Here is a 22,176-nt window from a genome sequence, read left to right on the forward strand (position 1 = left end):
CAAATCCAACATACACGGTATCACCCAAAAAAGATACGTAATATTCTCACATTACATAACCGGGTAATTCAACACCAATCGGTGTTGGGTAATTACTACAACTAGATTACTTCAAAATCAGCATTTATGAGTTACCCACTAAAAACTCATTTTTGTATCCCCCTCCATGAATGTTACAAATAGACAAGTCATACATTCAAATCATCATAATGGTTTTAATCAATCGCGTGCCTGTTTGTAGCATTTATGGAGGAAGATACAATGTTTGTATACAGATTTAGTGTGTAGCATTCTGGAGAGTGGCGCGGTGGTGTAGGGGCCTGAAAAAGCCACTTACTCACCAATGGTGAAGAAAATACAGAAGAAGCTTCTTAGTTACCTGTACATGAGAGTATGGATATACCCATTGTAATACTTAATATTGTTCCTTTTAGGTATGCTTGGTATCAAAAGTTTGCGAGCTAGGAGCATTATTGCCTTGCTTACGATGGCCTTTAAACTTCTGAACGGGTTTATTTATAATCCCAACAGTTTTGAAGGGATAAAATTATATGTTCGAACTACTTAAAAGCTAAGAAACACACACCATTAGTTCTTCCTGAATGCAGGACAAATTTACCTTTGATTATACCTGTAGGAAGGATGATTTGTCTGTTAAACAGCCTACTGAGAGAGGTGGAACTTTTCCATGCTGGGATTACCAGTTTTAGAATGTTCCTCTCTATGTATAATCATTTATATTAGTGGTTTCTTTATAAATATGTTCGTAGATATTTTATATTTTCATGTTTTTACTGATTTATTTCAGTTAAATGTTACAGTTGTCTTTGTTTGCTATAGATTTTATGGACTAATTGTTGTACCTTATTAATCTAAATACTAATCATATATGAACAGTGTAATCGGTAGTTGTGTTGTATTGTGCATAAATAAATAAACGTGTTTTTAGTAGTATCCAAAAAACCCTTATTTTGATGTTTTTAAGTTTAAGCATTTATTATTTTATGTACAAACTATGTGAACATTAATGAAATAAATATAAACTATTAAAAATAATTTCATCACATTAAATTTGCTATCTATTACCCCGTGATACAATAACTTGCATCTACTTGGAACATGTATACCTAATAAGATAGATGCAATAAATATATGAAAAAAACACAGTAGCAGATGAATAGGCAAGATAATTTTTATTTATTTATACATAGGTACTATATAAATGTGTTTTGCATCATTCCTCTCTAGGTGGATTTAAGAGTAAAACCAATATGATGAAAATAGCATCAAGTTATAGTATATTTGAGATGTAGATTTTTTAAATGAATACATTATTAACAAATTAGTTCTCTCTCATTTTCATAAGCAAATGTAAGGGATTATTGATTTTAGGAGAAGGTGATGAAGACATGCACGCCATTTTACTCAATCCAGCAAATTTATCTCTCTGCCTTTTATTTTTTCCTCTAGCAGTTGGAGTTACCCCAGGAGTCGATACAATCCCCGGCTTAGGATGAAGCATGGATGATGGAGTCAAATAACAAGACTTCTTTAGCTGTATATTTCTCGAAATACTTTGGGGGGTTTTGCTCTTTCTTTTCTCCAGGGGGAGAGAATCTGATTTATTACCAATCAATTTGTGTGGAGTAATTTTAGAATCTTCTAGTTTATTTTTGTTTTGGTTATTTGACAAATTTGATTTGGTTACTTTGTCGCAGTGAAGACACTTGATGAGCTGAAAATAATTAACACCTTTAGAAACTATTTAGCTTAAAATAATCTTTAAGGAATGTATAAAGTTGCAAACATATGATTATATTAATAACATGGAATGAATATTCTATAAATTATTTAACATACATCCTATTACTTTAGTTTTGAATTTCTACTTTCTTCATAATATATTGCCTTTTACAGGTTGGTAAAAAATGCTATTTTTATCATAGATATGGTTCAATGTTCTTTATACATTTTTCTCCCATATATATGATTGCGCCATTGATTAGGTATACTTGAGCCAACAGAACCACAGGACTGTGACATTATTTATTTATTTTATTTGACACTTTATATACATATACAATAAATATACATATAAGGGCGGGTATATTGCCTTAAGGCAATTTCTTCCTACCTACCCAAACCGTTCAGTTTGAGAAAATTATAAATACGTGGACATGTTGAATCTTACAATTTTATACAAAAATTAAAAGCAAAGAATAACAAAAATAAATATATATATAAAAAAAAATAACACTATGGAGAGGAGAGGAGATGGGAAGGAAAGAAGAAGGATAAAGGAACAATTTAAATATTTAGATAGTGACATTTCAATCTTGACTTAAATGTAAATAAAGAAGGGGCGTCTCTAACATTAGTGGGTAGATTATTCCACAATCGAGCGGCTACTACTGTGAAAGAGGAGGCAAGAAAATTAGAGCGATGACAGGGTATTAAAATGGTTCTCTCGTTACTAGAACGAAGAGATAGTCCGTGTTGTGAAAGAGGTTGGATGAGCTCTCTCAGATAAACAGGCGAAGTGGGATTATTTAAAATATTGTGAAGAAGTGATAGAATGTGAATGTTTCTTCTATGCCTGATACTGAGCCAGTGTAGTTGTGTGCGATACTCGGTTATATGGTCGAATTTGCGAAGATCAAAGATATAACGAGTACAAATATTTTGAATCGTTCTAACTTATCAAGCAATTCAGAGTTAGCATCTGGATAACATACATCTGCGTAGTCAAGGAGTGGAAGAAGTAAGCTCTGGACTAATGTTTGCTTAACATTAATTGGCAAGAAATTCTATAATCTTTTAAGTGAGTGCAAACTGCTATAAAGTTTACGACTAACTTTGTTAACCACCCTAAATGCTTATGAATGATAATACCCAAGTTTTTGACTGAAGTCATGAATGGAATTTCTGTAGCATATATTTTGAAAAGAGGAAATGTGGAAAAATTCACTTTTGAATACATTTGTTTACTACCAACAAGTACAATTTAGGTTTTTGTTGGATTTATGAGAAGTCCATGTTTTTATTTATGTATTTTATGTAAACTATAAAGGTAAAAATAAAACCATTAAATAAAATATTGTGTTAAATTTATAGTATATAAAAAGTACAGTTAACTGTTTTTTTAAAATTGGATGGTAAAAATATTCATAAACATCTAGGCTAATTTTATATGAACAAAGTGATTGACTATAGCTTGACAACTCCGGTGTGTACAAAATAAGGCCCCATTGTATTAAATACTCAATGAAGTATGAGTTTTGTGCCAGACACATAGTTTTCATTGTGTTTTGGTTTAACAAAACCTATAACGTATAATTTATTTACATGTGAAATATACCAACCAAAGTTTTCGGAGATATTTTCACTTTAGCCTTTTCAATTTCTCCTTGAGTTCTTAATCCATTTCTGTTTTCTGCGATAAGTTTGTACTTTCTTCTATATCTTTTGGACAACTTCTTTCGCTTAGTAAACTGAAATCAAAATTGAATGAACCTAAATATTATATTGTTAGTTCTAAGAAAAAAGATAGCCAAATTCCCTCTTCAAAAAAGCGCCATCTTTATGCGATATCTTTGCATAAATTAGTTACTTGGATAGAGTAGTTGTCTTTCCATTGGCTGCTACAGTTACTGCATCTAGCTTCGGGGCCAAAATACTTTGCAGGAAGCTTGAAGTCATACTGGCACTTTGTTATGCACTTGATTCTGAAAGTAATTACTCAGTTAAAACAAAATGTACAACAGTGCTACTGAAATTGAACTTATAGATAAATACATAATATGTAAAATATCTACTTTCTAATGACATATAAAATGATACATCAATCCTTATACCACTCTCATAGACGCATTTGTCTAATATTATAAAACGTACCTATCATAAAATGAAACAACTAGACATACTAAAATGGACACTAAATCATTGGAACAATAGGCATCATTCCTCGATAACTACACATGTGCAGCAGTAACTAACTACAATCTTCGAAAGCTGCCATTCGGATTATTTTGTTAACCATAGTGTTAAAACGGAGCTTTATTTATTTAGTTTTTCATCGTTTACTACTTACGTAACATGCATTACATTATAACATAGACGCAACTGAAGTGTTAACATAAACTAAAATTACAACAACGAAAAAATTTAACTTACAATACAGTACTACTGTTCGAAATTGCCGAGCTACGCTGTATAAAAACGCCGGATTACTGGCAGGGCCGGAGAAGTGAAATGCCGGATTATAGAGGGAGTACTGTATATTCTTAATTAATTAATAAACGCTTTTTGGCAAAACTGAAACTAAACCCTTGTTAGAAAAAAATTAATACAATTCTAAATGGGCCGTTCAAAGGTTATGATAAAAATGACAATTTGTAGCAATAAAAAATTCTTAGTATAATAGCTTTACACATAAATCGCAAGAACAGTTAACAGTTTAACACAAATAATTCGGCAACTTACAGAATATGATTTCTAATCAACTTTGCAATGTGGTCGGAATTTGTAATCGTAGAAGCAGTATTCCATAAATGTTTGATAGATACGAGTATTTCAGCGTTATCCATTTCTAACTATTCTTAACCCGAATTCAAGAGAGAATGAAATAAGAAAATAATTCATGCGGGTTGAAATAACACGGCGTATTAATTTGAAACGTCAAATTCACGTGTATTTCCATACATACAGGGATTTAGAACAAAACAAAATATAGATGCATATGGTATTCAAATGAAATAAGCTCCTATTTGCAAAGATTTTTGAAGAAATACTTTTTTGTCTTTGGATGTTGTCTATGCTTATCAGTTATCAGTCTGTGATTTTCGATTATTCTCAGTTTCTGCTGTCGCTTGTCAAAATTTTGCACGCAATCGGTCTTGTTTATTTGATTAAATGTGTCGCGAATATGAAGCTTTCGAATGCATTATCAATTATTAATAAAATAAAAAGTCGTCAGTTTTTTGTGTCGACTCCAATATTCTACGTAAACGCCGGTAAGTCCTCTCATTAATCAATCATATTTATAACCTATGCAATGTAAATATTTACAATTTCAATATAAAAATAATCTTGGTATCTGATGGTAGAAAAATTATGTAATTGACGATTATCACCTTTAATAATACCATGTGTACACAAATTATTCACTTGTGTCTGTGTCATACGGCGTTTTACTTATTTTTTACATTTATAATGAAAACTTCTGTTAGATCATAAATTGTGTAATCAAGATACATCTAATATTTAACATGTTAAATCTAGGCTTAACTACACAGTCTACCATTTTCTTAAGAATAATGGTTAGGAACACATACCAATATTTACATTTTATTTTATGTTTGTTGAAATTAATGTACGTAGGTATTTTAAATCATAGTGAAATCATAACAATGAGTAAATTCATTACAGCACTGGCTCAGTATCAGGCATGATGGAGAAATTGGGGGGCGAAGCACCCACCCAAGCAATATGTTATATTATCATATATGAACGGACGGACACCTCGTGTCCGCTGGAAGAGTTTATACTTTATCAGAAAGCCATATTAAAATTAATAATATTATAAGGCAAAGAAAAAAGGACCCTGCATGAATACACAAACAATTAGAGGGATGTTGCAACGTTGGTTTTCAAAAGATGAGATATGCTTTTTAAGTATTACCCGAAATGGGATCCTTTGTTCCAATATAAAATAATTTCTCTAAATGCAGACGGAGTCCGAACGCTCTCCTTGGTTTACCATATTACGGAAAAAGATAGTCAGTTGTCAAAAACCGCTCGAATACCTCAACATAGAGAATAGGTGGGTGTAGCCAGTGCAAAAAACTATGTGACTAAGTGCTTACTTAAAATAATTTCATCACACACTACTCAACAATATTTTGTGCAATCCTACTTCGCCTGTTTATATGAAAGAGCTCTTCCAACCTCTATTACAGCATGAGCCATCTCTTCGTTCTAGTAACGAGAGAGGGTTCTCTATATCCATTCACCGCTCTAATTTTTTTGCCTTCCCTCTCCACAACAGGCCAGGAGGCCCAATTACATTGGTGAATTACAACATTGAGATCATCACACCACCTAATTTTTTTGTGATCTCGCTGGGAATTGAACCTGGAATCTTCCTGTGTGCTGGCTGTCTGTTTTAGTTATTACACCACAGGGGCTGCCAATGATATGATTGTTTGGTTTCCAGTGCCCCACATTGGCCACTTGTACTCTGCGGTGATAGCTGATGCTGTCCAGCGCTTCGAGAAGCTTCTGGACCCTGGTTGCCAGATCACCTTCAGCACCGGGACCGATGAGCACGGAGCCAAGGTAGAGCGGGCTGCCTCAATTCGAGGAGTGCCTCCTGTGGAGTACTGCCAGACCATATCCAGCCAGTACAGAACCCTATTTCAGGATGCCGGGATCCAGTTCACCGACTTTGTCAGAACCACGGAAGATCGGCACAAAAAAGCTGTTCAACATTTTTGGGTAGGTACTCCTTAGTTTTATAAAACATACCTATCAATATGGCAACCGTCCGTCTTCAAAAGACGATGGTGATGTATACTTAATTTGAAGACTATGAAAAACAGCTTTTCCGGTGACTGTATAGTCCTATACGGGACCAGCACAGTCGGCCACATTTCTCACACTTCCAGGTTGTGGGGGGGGGGGGCTCCAGTAGGTAGCTGCCTTCCTCATAGTCTTTTAAGCCTCTGACTTTCCAGCCAGAGGTCGTCATGTGCCGCTTGAATAAAAAAAAATACATATTTGATAGGAACTTTTAAGATACTAAATGATTACTATGACTGCCCTCTGCATGAGATGTACAATTAAATCCCAACACCAATTTACGGGGCTAAAACTGAAAGCCCTATCGCCTCCAATTCCATTTTTATCGCAAGAAAAACTTCCTTTGCAGCAGGGTGGTTTCAGATTGGAATAAATTGCCAAGCCTAGTTGTCCATTCCGTTTCGGTCAGCCAGTTAAAAAACTGTTGCTTTTTTGAAGAAAGATGAATGCAGACAAAAAGCAGTACACAAGATATAGGCGCACCAGCGAAGGCTGCGTGCCTATAAGAAACAATAGTAATAATGAATAATAACACTGCTTTCAGAACGAACTGATGTCCCGAGGTTGCATCTACTCCTCCAACTACTCCGGCTGGTATTGTGTCAATGATGAGACATTTTTAACGGAATCAAATCTCAGAGAAGAAACTAGAAATGGACAAGCGGTAATTATTATCACTTATTTATTTAATGATTATGATAAAATTATAAATAAACTTATCAATGAAACTTCTTGGTTTAGTTTTACTTTTTATTATTTTGACCAACGAGCGCTTTCGCCTAAGTAGGCATCTTCAAGACTAGTGAATTGTTTACAACATTTACAGTTTTTATACTATTCTTAACATATTTTGGAGATAAGATCAAATAAGTATTTTAACAGGGGACAGAAACATAAATATTTACAACTATGTAGTTTGCTAAACAGTTAATTTTTGGGAGTTTTTGGACCGAAATTAGGATTAAGCTTTTATTATTTAAAAGGTGGGAAAGGAACACATGGCGAAATACAACAGAGTGGAACAACAACACAGCGAAAGCGCTCGTTGGTCAAAATAATAAAAAGTAAAACTAAACCAAGAAGTTTCATTGATAAGTTTATTTATAATTTTATCATAATCATTAACTATGGAGTTTTATCAAGAAATATCAACAAAAAACATCAACTTATTTATTTATTTAGTTATTTTATTTTATTTGGGATTTTTACAGCTATTACATAAACAAAATAAGTAGAAAAATATTAACAATGCTAAAGCCAATTTAAAAAATCCACTGTAAATATAATGACACATAATATATAAGAAAAGAAGTTTCGTAATTGTATTTGTGTGACGTTTGTATTCATGTACTTATGTTATTAACGTTTGTGGTTTTATGTTAAACGAACACAATGTAACCTATCCTAAAATTTATTTGCAGGGTTGCTAGCAAATTTAAAAATATCACACCAATAAAGTCATTTTATTGGTTAGAAGTCGTTTAGAATATATTTTTCTAGTCTGGTCACCCCCCATTATAGTGTATATTCTGATTCACTTGAGAGCGTCCAGAAGAAATTTCTAAAATATATTTATTTTAAACTACATATTCCAGCTGCTTTATTTACTTATAATCAATTGTTATCTTTAGCAAATCTTTTAAAACTTTCCGATAGAAAAATCCTAACAGACCTAATATTACTATATTCATTCATTGACTGTCCGATTTGCTGGAGTTGGTGTGTTTCCATGTACCTGGTCGACATATCCGCCACAGATCTTATTTATTTTCTGCAAGTTCTAGGACCAACTATCACATGCACTCGCCTATCCCTAGGCTCCACAGATATGGTAATCAGTATGAGGACAAGGCTGATATATTTGGTTCTGGACTTGATAGTTATAAAACAAGTCTGATTTATTTTTTTCTCTCGCAATATAATTCTTAAACTTTTCTTTATGTTCAAAAATGTTTTTCTCTTTTGCTTTTTCATATTTATTTATATATTTCGTTAACATTATTGGTTGCTAATGTGTATTTACCTACTTGTTACTATTATTATAGTTTTGCAATTTTACAATTTTTTGTTATGTATTTATATATGTTATAGGCAATTCATGCCATTTATGTAAAAAAATTAAATAATAATAATAATAAAAATAAAACCCCCACGACTTTTGATCAAAGGCACCTCTCCTTCATCATACCAGTGTTCAATATTTTGGCAGAGCGTATCAAAGACAAAATAGATTTTAGTTGGAAACTCTTCGATGATTTTTCAATTATTTGAGTGTGTTGTTTCATGTAAGTCAAATGTTTGTCTTTGTTTGTTCTTTTTAGATTGATGCCCTATGTGTTTTGTCATTTTTTTATTTTTCCATGCATATTTACATATACATAGAATTTTATTTACAAAAATACACTTTGAAAAAATACATCTTAAAATTAAGCTATAACATAATTGGAAAAAACGCCCACAAAGACCTCAGCATCTGAGCGTGGGCCATTCCTTTTTTAATGATCAATAAGTTTAAAGCATTTAAATATGGTATGACATGACCATGAAAAGAAAAGAAAAATAAAATTAACAGATGCCGATATTACGAAAACAGGATTTATTTGCAGTATGCATTTTATTTTTTATTTTAATTTTTAAAAAATCATTTTATCCGCGCCTAGTGGTGCGTAGGCATTGACATTCCAATTGTAACGTATCTAGAACATCCTTGTTTCATGGAAGGTAAGGTGATCAATCTTACACTTCAGGTGCCAGTCCAGTTACTCAATAACAATGGCCGCACTTGTCGGTAATCACCGATGCGTTCAAAAATTCTCACCGCGATTGTTTATTGCTCTAGCGATTCCATAGAAACATCAATTAAAATTTATCTATCGGGATTATTATATTTTTTAATGTTGCCACTCTGTCGTCAAATTTCTCAAAATAATTTGAAGTATTTATTAGTTGTTTTTATTTAACATTTTATATACACAAGCCTTAAGGCAATTTCTTCTTACCTACCCAAACCGTTCAGTTCGAGAAAATTACAAGTACGTGAGCATATAAAGAAGAAGTAGAAAGAGTGTGGAATGCTCTACCTTCAGAAGCTCGAAATTGTGCAACAGAATCCCCTTTCAGAAAAAAAATTGTTACTTGTTTATTTGTGAAATCGTTTCCTGACTTGAAAAGTGCTACTTTTTAGATGTAATTTTTAGAAGTACCATATTATGTGTATTACATGCTTTGTAAGATTTGTCTGTTAGTAAATAGTAGTTAAGAGTTAGCCTGTAGATAGACCTTATTTTATTTTTTTATTTAAGTATAATGTACAGCGTCCTTGAAATGAATACTCACGAAAACGACGCCATAAAAGTTGTCGAAATTTATTATTATTATTTATCAAACCACTCAAAAATTTAGATACTGACATTTCAATCTTGATTTAAATGTAAATAAAGAACTCTAACATTAGTGGGTACATTATTCAACAATCGAGCAGCTACTACTGTGAAAGAGGAGGCAAGAAAATTAGAGCGGTGAATGGGTATTATCATCAGTCACTAGAGCGAAGAGATATTCTTACTTAAAATAATTTCTTATGTGTTTCCAGATCAAAGTATCCGCAGAATCGGGGCATCCTGTGGAATGGACACAAGAACAAAATTATATGTTCCGATTAAGTTTCTTCAAATCAGATTTAAGACATTGGCTTAAAGAAGGTATTTATTTGCTATTTAAAAAAAATATTTTTAACCGTCCTAGGATCCTTTGCTCAACTGAAGGACAATATTTGCCAAGCAATAACCAGCATACCCATCGCTTTGCTGGAATAAGTAGACCAAAATTTCAGAATTCAGGTAAATCAATGTATCGTAGGGGTAGGCAGAGAGTATGTCATGTCATCTTGTCATACATGCTCTTTGGTTGTGTCTGCTTATGACATGACATGACTTAAGATTTTGGTTTATCTGGTCATGCCACATCGTCCTTGGTTGTCATACGTTACCATATTTCGCCATATGTATTTGTTTTATAACACTTGAAAATCACATTTACATCTTCATAAGAGGATGTTACATAAAATATATCAATTCTACTCCACTAATGATAAAATTTTACACTCTCAGCTCCAACAGCAATGTGACTAGAGCAGTGCTGCCAGTGTAAATAATTTTTAGAGTCGCCAGGTTCATTAAAAAACTACCAACGAATCATGGTAGTATGTACCACTCACAAATTTCTTTTTTAAAATTGTATTAATAAGCATACATATATAATGCCAGGGAATCTATATAAAAATAGTGGGTTGGAAAATTAATACGGAGCGTCCTCTGGTTAGGATAGTCTCCATCTTTTTTGAATTTTTTTATTAATAAATTTCAAAAAATTACATGTTTTTAAAAAATTCTATACATATCTACTTTTACACATCTAGTAAATGTTATTAATGTAACTCTCCAAAAAAGAGACTAACTCTTGTGCTTGGAGAGTGACTTACACTGTTGTAGTTGTTTATCGTTTATTATAAGAGTTTATATAATTTTAAATACGAGTACATGGGAAAAAATAAAAACATAGGATATATAAAGAAAAAACGTAAAACAATAATACATTCATACTACTTAAAATTTTATGTAGTTTTTACACGTGTTCCAAAAATTTCTTCAGATTTACTTTTAATTTATTTATTGATATATTATTTTTAATAGTTTTTAGTTCATTGGGAAGATTATTATAATTTTTTACACATTTGAAGACAAAGCTGATCATGACTTGTGTGGAATTTAGGAATTTTAATATTATCTTGGTATCTTTAAATGTACGTTTATCCTAACACTTGTAGACATTGGCTTAATTGACTGAGCTAAAAGTGAAGAAAAAATTGAAGAAAAAAAATGTTACACAGTGTGTAAAGTGACCACTTAAACTAGCCAATGACAGGTCATAAGCCCTGTAAATGCCTAGACCTTTATATTCCCTTTTCAAAAATGTTTTCCCTCTCTATTGCAACAAATTTAAATGTGAATGGCTCCCTAGGGTGTAAATCCAGCCAGTCTGCAAGCATTTGGACATATTCAAAACATTATCAAATTTGACTTACACGGTGATGGATTGCCGTCGACGTTATATTCTAATCTATACTCAGCCTCCTACTTTAAGGACTTGGAGGAGGAGATTTAGCAATTTAGATATAGAACACTCGTCCCCCACTCAGCAGCCAGGCTCTTTAAAGATCTGTGCTTGAAGAGCGAGGATTAATTTACGGGGACCCGTCACAATAGGCGGCCTCCGTGGTGTAGTGGTCAAGACGCTTGACTCACGCACGGAAGGTTCCGGGTTCGATTCCCGGTGAGAACACAAGGCCTCCTGGCCTGTTGTGGTGCAAAAAAAAAAAAAAAAAAAAAATGTAATGTAATCTACACAGGTCTCAGTGACCCCCCCATTGTGCAGAATTAGAATACTTATTAATAAATTGTAAAATTACAAATAATAAAATAGATGAATGTCACTGTTAATTTATTTATGTATAAATTTTAGATGATGTTATTCAGCCAGCTAAGTATCAAAATATAGTTAGGAATATGATCTCAAGTTCTGAGTACTTACCCGATATTTCCATCAGTCGACCAATCAATAGAGTCAGTTGGCTTATTCCGGTGAGTTACATATACAAATCATTATCATTTTACATGTGGCTTGGATCTAAAAGGACCATGTCATCGCAATATTATAGGAGAGTAACTTTTCAGTCATTTTGTGGCGTTCATGAACTGTTTGATGTGTTTTATAACAAATATCAATAAAAACGTTACCACATATTGTCGGTCGGCGTGCATTACTGCCAATCTAAAATTTTGGCTGAAATGTTATTTTCATTCTTTCAGTTTTAGTGCTGCAGAGTAGCGTTTATTTTATAATTAAAAAATACACATAATAATTTGTTACCCACTAAGTCTAAAGACTTTTCGGTGGGACACATTTTTTTTTTTATGACAGGTTTATATTACATTTATTTTATTTATATTTTACAGATTTATTTATAAACAGGCACAATAAAGTATCAAGAAGATATTTCTTCAGTTCTTTTTTTTTCATTTGAAGATTTTTCATGTTAATGATGGTTTGTGGGAGATCTTTGAACAATCTTGGAACAACGCAATTTAATGTTCGCTCTCCGAAGTAATTTGTAATTCGAGGAACAGACAGGGAACCCTTAGTTTTTAATCTAGTGTTGTGAGTGTGGGAAACTCTTTTTTTATATTCCGGATCAACAAGGTGATCTACAATCAATTTGTAGTGACAAAGTTGTTTTACCGGCAGGATTTAAATTCATTAGGGAACATCCATAATTAATTTATTCATATTGGATGTTCCCTAATCGCCTGATGTACAATAGTAGGCGAGCTTTCTGAAGAAGAACAGTACCAGGAATCGGAGTATATAATGTGTTAGATTTAATTACAAAAATAATTTTTATTGTCTCCTGGAAAAGGGTAAATTGGCGGTAATGCATGCCGACCAACGATGTGTATTTTATCTGATATTGGCCATTTTAGATTTAAACCACAGATTTCTTTCAAAGGTTACCATTTTCTGTTGTTTGCCAAAAACTAAACAAAGTGAACACATTCATCTCTGTTTCCATTTACCATAGAGTCCTCGATGCACCATCAGATGGAGATAAAGGTATGATGAAAATAATAAAAATTTTGATGTCAAATTTGCAGGTGCCAAATGATCCCTCTCAAGGTATTTATGTATGGCTGGATGCTCTAATTAATTACCTGACCGTTACTGGCTACCCTGATATGACTTCCTCCACTTGGCCTGCAGATGTCCATGTCGTCGGAAAAGACATTCTTAAGTAAGTCACTTATTATATTTAATCGTATTTATATTTTAAGTTCATGTCTGAGGGGAGCAGTGTCTGCGTTTTCCTCTTGAAGACTGCTCTCGGGTAAAAAATCTCACAAAAGAAATTGGGTGGAGATTAGTCCGCCTTGTGATGTACCAGTTAGCGCTTTTTTCTACCATTCCTAAAGCATAAAGATCATATGGTTGGATTTTGATTATGTTGGTATCTGAGTGACTTATTCATCTCAATTTTTTTTTTCTTTATAAAGAGTGTCTACTGTATGAACCTTAAATATTTTATATAGACTTTCTGTATTCAATGTTGAGGGTTTCTTTAAAATTACTTTTATAATTAATCTTTGTACTTTTTTAAGAGGGTTTAATATATTGGCATATGCACCACCCCATCCTACAATACCATATTGTAACAAAGATTGTTACAATTAAGTAATAAGCTATTTTTAAATGATTGATTTTTAAAATATTCCTTAATCTAATAAATATGTATATACATTTTTTAATTCGTTTAACTGGTTCACTAATATGATCTTTCCATTTTAAGTTTTGGTCTATGTATACACCAAGATATTTAATTTTATCTGTTGTATCAAGTACTGAACATGTAAGATCGCAGTTAGTTTTGTTGCAATTGCTTTGGTGAATAATTATTTTTACTACTGAATCTAAATTTGTTTTGTTAATAAAAAATGGGATGATTTTTGTCTTTTCCGTATTTAAAGATAATATATTTTTGTTAAATCATAATTCTATGATAATATTCATCTAATATATGAGGGCATTGGAAGCAAAGATGGCAAACTCCCGTTTTGGTGTTTTCGAGAAAAATAGCAAAAACTGCTACACTAATGACAAAGAGAGTCTTCATGTTAGAAATGTTATTTTCACTGAACTTAAACTTTAAGATACTAATAAATTAGCTTTAATAGAAACACGAATGCATTTTTTTTTCCTTGATATTTGTATGGCACAGCCATTTTGAAAATATTAATCTCAAGCCTGTCATTGGTCGAATAAAATGGCTGATGGATATTGCTATGCTTCCATACACTATTTTGAAACCATCAGAATTATGATTTTAAACTACATTTGCAACTCAACTCATGATTTTTATAAAAATAAAGTTGATAAACTACAGAATGACATCATAACAAAAAAAATAATCTTTTTGGAGGTTGCTATCTTTGCTTCCAATGCCCTCATATTATGTAGCATTTGCTAATTTATTATGAAGTGCTTCATGTATTTTTAATATTTTGTATTTTATATTTTAATATCGTCCCATGTATTTGCTACTAATATTGTGTTGTGTAATACACAAATTGGTTAAAATCTTGTGTGTGAATACAGCATTTTGAAACAATTCTAATTTTGATCCTGTTTTTCATTCTCAACTCAGATTCTGCGCGCTCATACAAATGCTATGTAAAAATCAGAACACTTTTGCATTTTAAAGACAGTGGAATCTGGTAAGAATCAGTTTGTTTTCTGAATTAAGATTTCAAAAACAGCGTAAGACTGATCAGCTTACTTTCATGTAACAGATGATCGAGATACGCTGCATTTGGTGTTCCAATGTAGTGCCCTATGCACCATCAAGTGTAGATAGGGGTGCGATAATGATGTATTGTAATTCACGTTTTATAATAATTAGATGCTTGGCTGGTTTTTAGGTTCCACGGTTTGTACTGGCCGGCATTCCTTATGGCCGTGGGAATGAACCCGCCGCGGAAGATCCTCTGCCACGGCCACTGGACAGTGGAGGGCCAGAAGATGTCCAAGTCCCTGAACAACGTGGTAGACCCGTACCAGACCCTGGGGGGCCTAGAAGCCTTGAGGTACTTCCTGCTGAGGGAGGGAACCATGCCCAGCGATGCCAGTAACTAATTCTTTTTTTAAAATAAAAATATAATGTATAGCGTTAGTAAATATAATACTGACATATTACTACTTTTTAAATTTAGCATGTTAAGCATGTGAAACGCTAGTTCTAATGCTAATATTTAGCATCCACATAACTGCAAACTGTTTTGTTTCATACTACTGCTGACATAATTTGTAGCACACACATTGTGTAAATTGTTTGCTATTATGGTTGATAGCAATAATGTAGTTTCGCAAGAAATTTGGTTTTCACAACTAATAATATAGCCAATAAATTATAGCGTCTTATTATTGTACAATATAAAGCTTAGTTATGTTGTTGCAACCATTGGCAATACCAGCAAAAGTTTTCCAGTTTCCAGGGAGCCGTGTGTTTGGAGTACAAATTATAATTGTACGGGGTTTAACTTATAAATGTCATAAACAAAACAAAATTCTTACCTACTAATCCAATCATGTCAAACAATGCTGTAGAATGCCCGCAAGTCAGCATAAATATTTTTTCCATCGATCTACCAGGGTTGCGTTCGACGAGAATGCATATACAAAAAAATGGAAGGATGTTATTTTTGTGTTTAAAAAAAAAGGTTTTTTTTTATGTTTACAAACAACATTTTCGCTTTTTATAGATCCCAATCAGATTCTTTCCTTATAATTTTTTCCCATTTATTTATTTTTATTGGATTTTCGGTAATACTATAATAATATTAACTGACATTCAATACATTTTTGAAAATCGCATTCATGAATAAAGTGCACCCCTGTTGGTGAGAAGAGCCGAGTTTGACATTTGCCAACAGAATTTAATATTTGAATATTAATAATTTTTAGTTTTGGAATTCAATCATAAACAAGAACCTATATACCTCTACTTATTAATAAAAAGTATTTTTCCAAGCTTATAGCAGGCAAGCCAACGTTCAAGCAGGACAACGTCTGACGGGTCCGCTAGTATATGTATATATTTTTTTTAAAACCTTGAATTTCCTCATCAATGTCTTCATTGGTTTGAGTACACTAGAAGAACAGAAGCAGCTTGATTTATACATTCGTTGACTGAGCAATAATGGCATAAGACGAGAGAAATTTTAGTATTCAAAATGATTATAATTTTAGTTTGAGCTGGAGTGTGTACTGGACTCGATCCGTCGAAGTTATCAATTTGGTGGTTTTTCCAGATTACAGTGAGACAAAGATGATTCGCGCTGTTAACAGCCAGTTGGCGGATACTCTAGGCAACTTACTGGCGCGATGTACCGGCCACAACTTGAACCCGCGGCTGGAGTTCCCGCAACTACACGATGAAGAGTTTAGGAAAATGCGACAGCTAGAAGGCACCGCCAAACTTATAGAACTTGCTGACAATGTGGCAGGTAATACAACACTAAATTTACTATTCTTGACCTTAATCCATATCCAAGGTCAGTGATGACAAATCTTTTTAGCTTGAGTGTCAAAATTCTGAAAAAAAATTGGCCAGCGTCACATCTAGGAATATTAATAATTTGTTCTATCCGATAAAAGAGTTTTATTTTAAAACTATGTATTTATCAAATTTAGTAATGTATCCAAAATAAAACACGTTTATTGGATTTTAATTCTACTTTATTTTTTAAAATATACAACAGGGTATATTGTGATGCGTTTTGTTTTGTTAATATATTTTTTAAATAATAGAAGGCTTTCCCCAATATACCCATAATGTCCCTAATAAAATATACTCAGTATACCCTGATTGATTTTTAATTACATTACTTTACTTGTCTTGGCTTGTATAGAAATCCTCAATCATTAAACAGCAATTATTGTTAGTATATATATATATAAGGAAACTTTGTAAATATTTAGCTAGTTTGAAAATATCCTAACAAGACGAAACGCGTCACAATATACCTTCTTGTATATTAATAAAAAAAAAAAGTAGAATTAAAATTCAATAAAGGTGTTTTATTTTGGATACATTACCAAATTTAATATGGAATTCTACCAACTGTCTGCGTACTCAATAAATATGTATTTATTATTATTAAAATTATTTATGTTACTTTTATGTTGCTGAATTCTATTTGCTAAACCTTTAATTAAAGGTTGGTATTTCGTACGTTTTAAGCATAATTAAGCATTATCACCTTTCTAAGATTTTCAAATTTTTTCATATTATTTCATTTTTTTATAAGATTTCCATATTCAAATTATCCCTAGACATTTCTAAGACTAAATATGATGTATTATATAAAAGTAAGTAAAGCTGCCTCCTCAGACCAGGTATTTACTATACCTAATGAGGATAGACAGTGTCCAATATGTTTGCTTATAATTTAATTTTGCATAATTGTTTTTTGCATTTTACAATAGGTATACAAAAGTTACAAATACAAAAAAAAACCATTAAATAAACACAAAATAAATCTCACAAAGGCATGACCTGTGTGTGGGTATGCACTTAATTCTAAATACAAATAATGGCTACTGGAAGAATACAAGAGATATTTAAAAAAATAAAAAATAAGCGATAATTAGAACACCATTTTTTTTGGTCAATAAAAATGAGAAAATTATACTAAAAGTATATGCTATTCATTAAAAAAAAGCTATTTAAATCTGATTTTTGTATCCATAAATTCAACAAAAATTTGAATCGAAAAAATTTCAAATAATTAATCTCTATCATATTGTCCTTATGAAATGCATCGAACAGTTTTGGAGCTATGAAATATGAGTGTCTTTGCCCAAGTCTGGATTTACAAGGGATTTCAAATGATCCATTTAATCTTTGACTAGATCAAAAGATAAAAATATATTTTAGACTTCTCGTAGTGTCAAAAGTTCAGCTTCCTGAAATAATTGGTTGAAGGGAAAAGTTGAATTTTTATAAAGTATAATTTTAATAATTAGTTTTTGTACAGTTTCTAAGGTCTATTGTACCTTTTTCACTGTTTTGCAAACACAACATATTGTATTATTTACTATAATAAACACTTGTTTTAATATTACTCAAATAAGGTCTCACAAATGTACGTTAAGGGAAATATTGCCATTAAAACCATCACTAGATTTTTTGCATGCCAAAAGTGTTCAGTAATCGGTTACAAAAATTCGAAATATTTTGTTTGTGGTGACACTCATCTTCATTCTCTGAACTATTTCTTTCTAGATTCACGAGTTTGGACCTCAAGTCAACAAACTCTAGAGCCCAGATGCTGTCTTGCAATTCTGCAGATTGCAACTCCAAACCATTACGTTGCATCCATTTAAAACCATTTAATTTCAAAGAATTTTAGACTACTACAGTCGGACTTGTTTATAACGATCACGGAAATAGCGAGGTCTCGGATGTAACGAGGAAACATTCATTGACATTTTGGTTTATGGTTTTATCCATACATTTATTCACTTTTATAACGAGCTTCTTCTCGGACATACCGAACAAAAATATTGTCAACGGTTGAGCAAAAACTCTTCAATTGTTTAAAAACATAATTTTTTTAATAAGAACCTGATTAATAAAATCTAAACGGGCGGCTAATCTACTGACACTATGTAATTGTCTAAGTACCTAATTGGTTAACAAATTACAACAGGGATGGAGAATACCTTAAATAAGGGAATATGGAAGTCTAGGCATTTACAGGGCTTATGACCTGTTATTGGCTGGTTTAAGTACCCACTTTACACATTGTGAAACATTCACCATTTGGCCTATGTTTGAACATCCATATTTCTACAATTCTTCCATTTGTTGATTTTAGTGATGTTAAACCTAATTGGTGTTTATTCCGAAAACATTTAAAAGAAAAAATCATACACATGGTTGAAATTGCGTGTAAAAAATCCATGCTTTGTGAACTCAGTAAGTACCGGCTCGGCACCATATTACAATTTACAACTTCTTTTGTAGTTTATGAATGACATCTATATTTCGGGGGTTTTTGCAACTCAGTTCTGTCTTTCTGAGTCTGTTCTATGGTCAGTTCATAGTAAACAATATGAGTGGGTGATGTTAGATCAGTTAAAAACTAACCCTCGAATTATAAACGTGTTTACTAACAAGGGGAAGTGTCTTTCAATTCGTGAAAAAGTGGCAATTATTTGTGAAATAGAATGTGGCGCGAAAAATCTTGAGGTGTGTAAAAAATCCTCTAATCCACAGTGTAAATATTGTTGAATAATAATAATAATAATAATGTTTATTTATCTGTATTTTAAATTTATAAAGTATGTAGTATGTTTGTAAGCATTTATTATAATATTCCTTAAAAGTTTTTTTTTTTTAATTATCTGTATGAACTATGTATATTTATATGTTTACTCGGTGACAATATACAATAGCGATTGGATTTTTAAAAAAGACTTTCTCTGGTACAACGAGTAATGCTTATAATGAGCAAATTCAGTCGGTCCCATCTTCCTCGTAATAACCAAGTTTGACAGTGTATCTAGGATATTTGATTATTTAAATTGTTTGTTCTAGGGATCTAAATTGATTGAATATATTATTATAGTATGTATTGATACTTTATATTCACGGGCTCCATTTCGTGTCATCTAAAATGTCTTGGCATTGTAAAACGTCCTTGAAGTGATGTATCATAAAAATCGGCAATTTATAAATTTACCATTTTATTATTATTTTAAAGTTGTATTTTTAATTTCAGCTGTGTGTCACCAACACTATTTGAATTTTAATTTCTACAAAGCAATTGACGCTGTAATGGCGACCCTTCACGCGCTCAACTTTTTCTTCGAGACCCTCAAGCCCTGGGAAATTAGGAAGTCTCCAGAACGCCAGAAAGAGCTGGATGTTGTCCTTCATCTCACGATGGAGACCCTCAGGATATGCAGCATCATCCTGCAGCCGGTTATTCCCGCCCTGTCTTCCAGGGTTCTCGACAAATTGCTCGTTCCGGTTGACTGTAGAAATTGGGATAATTTAGCCTCAATCAGTTGGCAGAATGACCTCATTCTAGAAACAAGAAATATCTCAAATGAAAAGTCAGTTCTGTTTCAAAGGATTATTGTGGATAAGAAATTAAAAGCGAATGCATCATGTTAGATGTATGCAGGTACTAAATAAATCGGCTTTGTGATCATCTTGAAAGGTTAGGGAATTTGTCTCATTTTTGTAGATAAAATTTCTATTGTGCATATTGTAGAGGTGTCAGTCTGTTTTTACAATGTTTTATAAATCTATGTAAGACTTTATGATTTGAAATAATGCATTGAACTTAAAACAATATTATTTTTTAAATAATTACTGAGAAAACACAGTATTTTTGCTTTATTATTTGCGCATATTATATTTAGAACATAATATTTTATCATCTTACCTGTTATTTTTTATTTAGAGATGTTAGGTTTCTTTTTTTATTTTCTCTAAATTGTTTAGTTTTAATTGTACAATTATATTTCATATTATGTATTACATTATAAATTGTTCACTGCTGTGATTATTTCTGTAAAAGGTTCTATGAAATGTTGATGAATAAATAAATAAATAATAAAGCAAAAATATGTTGAAATTTAAAGACCAATCAAGTTTTCTTAAATGTTTTATATATATATATATATATATATAAATAGGTTTTTCAATTCTAAAATAAGAGTAAAAACATTTCTTTTTCACTTTATTTAACAGAAAATCATAATAAACCTCAAAATATTAGCATTTTATAAATGCATTAAAAAACAATACATATGTATTTACTCTAAAAAACAGAAAAAATGTTAAATTAGTTGATTATTCAACAAACACAACACATATACAATATGCACATTAATAAATCGCATTTACTTCCAGCAACTATTCACATCCTCCACGAAAGACTTATAAAGAAATTATATTATAATTCCATCATTTTTTTGTTTAGAATTTAGTTCTATATGCCACTTAAAATTATAGTAAAACAATGTTTGCCAAAAACAACAATTTTAAAACAGCAAGAAGACACTGTGCTACTGATTTACATATACGTAATGGGCTTTGTCTATGAAATAGATTTTCGTATATTTTAATTTCTTACATATTATGAAACTCATGATCTAATTTCTCTGCTATTTTATAAAACTGTTTATATGGAATTATTATATATATCTGAAAATGACTAATTACGATAGTCCTGCCAATGTATTCATCATCATATCTCTGTCCACACTTAATGGTGCGTAAGGCACTGTATTAATTTACTAAATGCAGTGTATATTTAACATATGTTACATGAAGGTAAGGTGATCAGCCTTAAACTTTAAGTCCCATTCCAGGAACATGAAATATTGCCTATTTAATCAATATTTCATGTTGACCTTCCCAGGAATCGAACCCGTCACCGAACGCAACAACCACTACACTAAGAGACAGACTAACCTTTACTCGATTTTCTTATTCAGGATTTTTACCTGACAGCAACCACCGAGTCAAAAGCACTCGTCCAGATTCTGGTTCCGTTCTATATACAGAACTGTATTCTCAATGCCATTATTAAATAATAATCCCCGGGCAGATCAAAAGATGTTTTACTGTGGTAACAACTTAATTTAGAAATCTGTAAGTACTTAATTTAGTAACGTATAAAATACAAAGTCTAGATTTTCTGTGATTTAAGTATGTAGTTTAGTTTTTTTAAAATATTAATTCAACAGTTTTTTCTTAATTTTTTTGTAAGCACAAATTTATTTAATTTATTATTTTACCATTAAATTCAAAGCCTATTCTGGACATTTTGGTGCATAAATACCTTTTATTATTAATATCTCATATGCAGTAAGTAATTAGTAGAATTCAATAATCCAATAAATATTTTTAAAGAAAGATAATTATGATGGAAAATAATACTGATGCCTAAATAAAAAAATGTGATGTGC

At 31.8% G+C, this 22,176-nt stretch overlaps 2 protein-coding genes across 2 annotated transcripts; one reads left to right on the forward strand and one right to left on the reverse strand.

Annotated features, from left to right (window-relative positions):
- Nucleotides 1-1,170: 1,170 nt before the first annotated feature.
- Nucleotides 1,171-4,586, reverse strand: LOC148281021 (uncharacterized). The gene is made up of 5 exons (XM_088227457.1): nucleotides 4,566-4,586; nucleotides 3,895-3,971; nucleotides 3,611-3,725; nucleotides 3,363-3,491; nucleotides 1,171-1,735 (listed from the first exon to the last, which is right to left on the reverse strand). The coding sequence occupies exons 1-5, from the start codon at nucleotides 4,584-4,586 to the stop codon at nucleotides 1,343-1,345; spliced, it is 735 nt and encodes a 244-aa protein (XP_088083583.1). The 3' UTR covers nucleotides 1,171-1,342.
- Nucleotides 4,587-4,836: 250 nt separating this feature from the next.
- Nucleotides 4,837-20,843, forward strand: MetRS-m (Methionyl-tRNA synthetase, mitochondrial). Its single transcript, XM_088227454.1, has 9 exons — nucleotides 4,837-5,012; nucleotides 6,215-6,495; nucleotides 7,124-7,243; nucleotides 10,172-10,280; nucleotides 12,100-12,218; nucleotides 13,290-13,426; nucleotides 15,108-15,313; nucleotides 16,497-16,691; nucleotides 19,974-20,843. The coding sequence occupies exons 1-9, from the start codon at nucleotides 4,925-4,927 to the stop codon at nucleotides 20,369-20,371; spliced, it is 1,653 nt and encodes a 550-aa protein (XP_088083580.1). The 5' UTR covers nucleotides 4,837-4,924; the 3' UTR covers nucleotides 20,372-20,843.
- Nucleotides 20,844-22,176: the final 1,333 nt, after the last annotated feature.

This window comes from Micrasema longulum, unplaced genomic scaffold (genome assembly GCF_059751315.1).
Source record: "Micrasema longulum isolate JH-2025_06_02 unplaced genomic scaffold, ASM5975131v1 h1tg000504l, whole genome shotgun sequence".
Lineage (NCBI taxonomy): Eukaryota > Metazoa > Arthropoda > Insecta > Trichoptera > Brachycentridae > Micrasema > Micrasema longulum.

Excerpts from the sequence above, each read along its gene's own strand:
- LOC148281021 (XM_088227457.1), bottom strand. The coding sequence starts at position 4,586 with ATGGATAACGCTGAAATACTC. Across the intron at positions 3,492-3,610 it reads AAGACAACTACTCTATCCAA|TTTACTAAGCGAAAGAAGTT; the intron begins GTAACTAATTTA and ends TTTTGATTTCAG. Across the intron at positions 1,736-3,362 it reads AAATATCTCCGAAAACTTTG|CTCATCAAGTGTCTTCACTG; the intron begins GTTGGTATATTT and ends AATTATTTTCAG.
- MetRS-m (XM_088227454.1), top strand. The coding sequence starts at position 4,925 with ATGAAGCTTTCGAATGCATTATCAATTATTAATAAAATAAAAAGTCGT. Across the intron at positions 7,244-10,171 it reads AAACTAGAAATGGACAAGCG|ATCAAAGTATCCGCAGAATC; the intron begins GTAATTATTATC and ends ATGTGTTTCCAG. Across the intron at positions 12,219-13,289 it reads GAGTCAGTTGGCTTATTCCG|GTGCCAAATGATCCCTCTCA; the intron begins GTGAGTTACATA and ends TCAAATTTGCAG.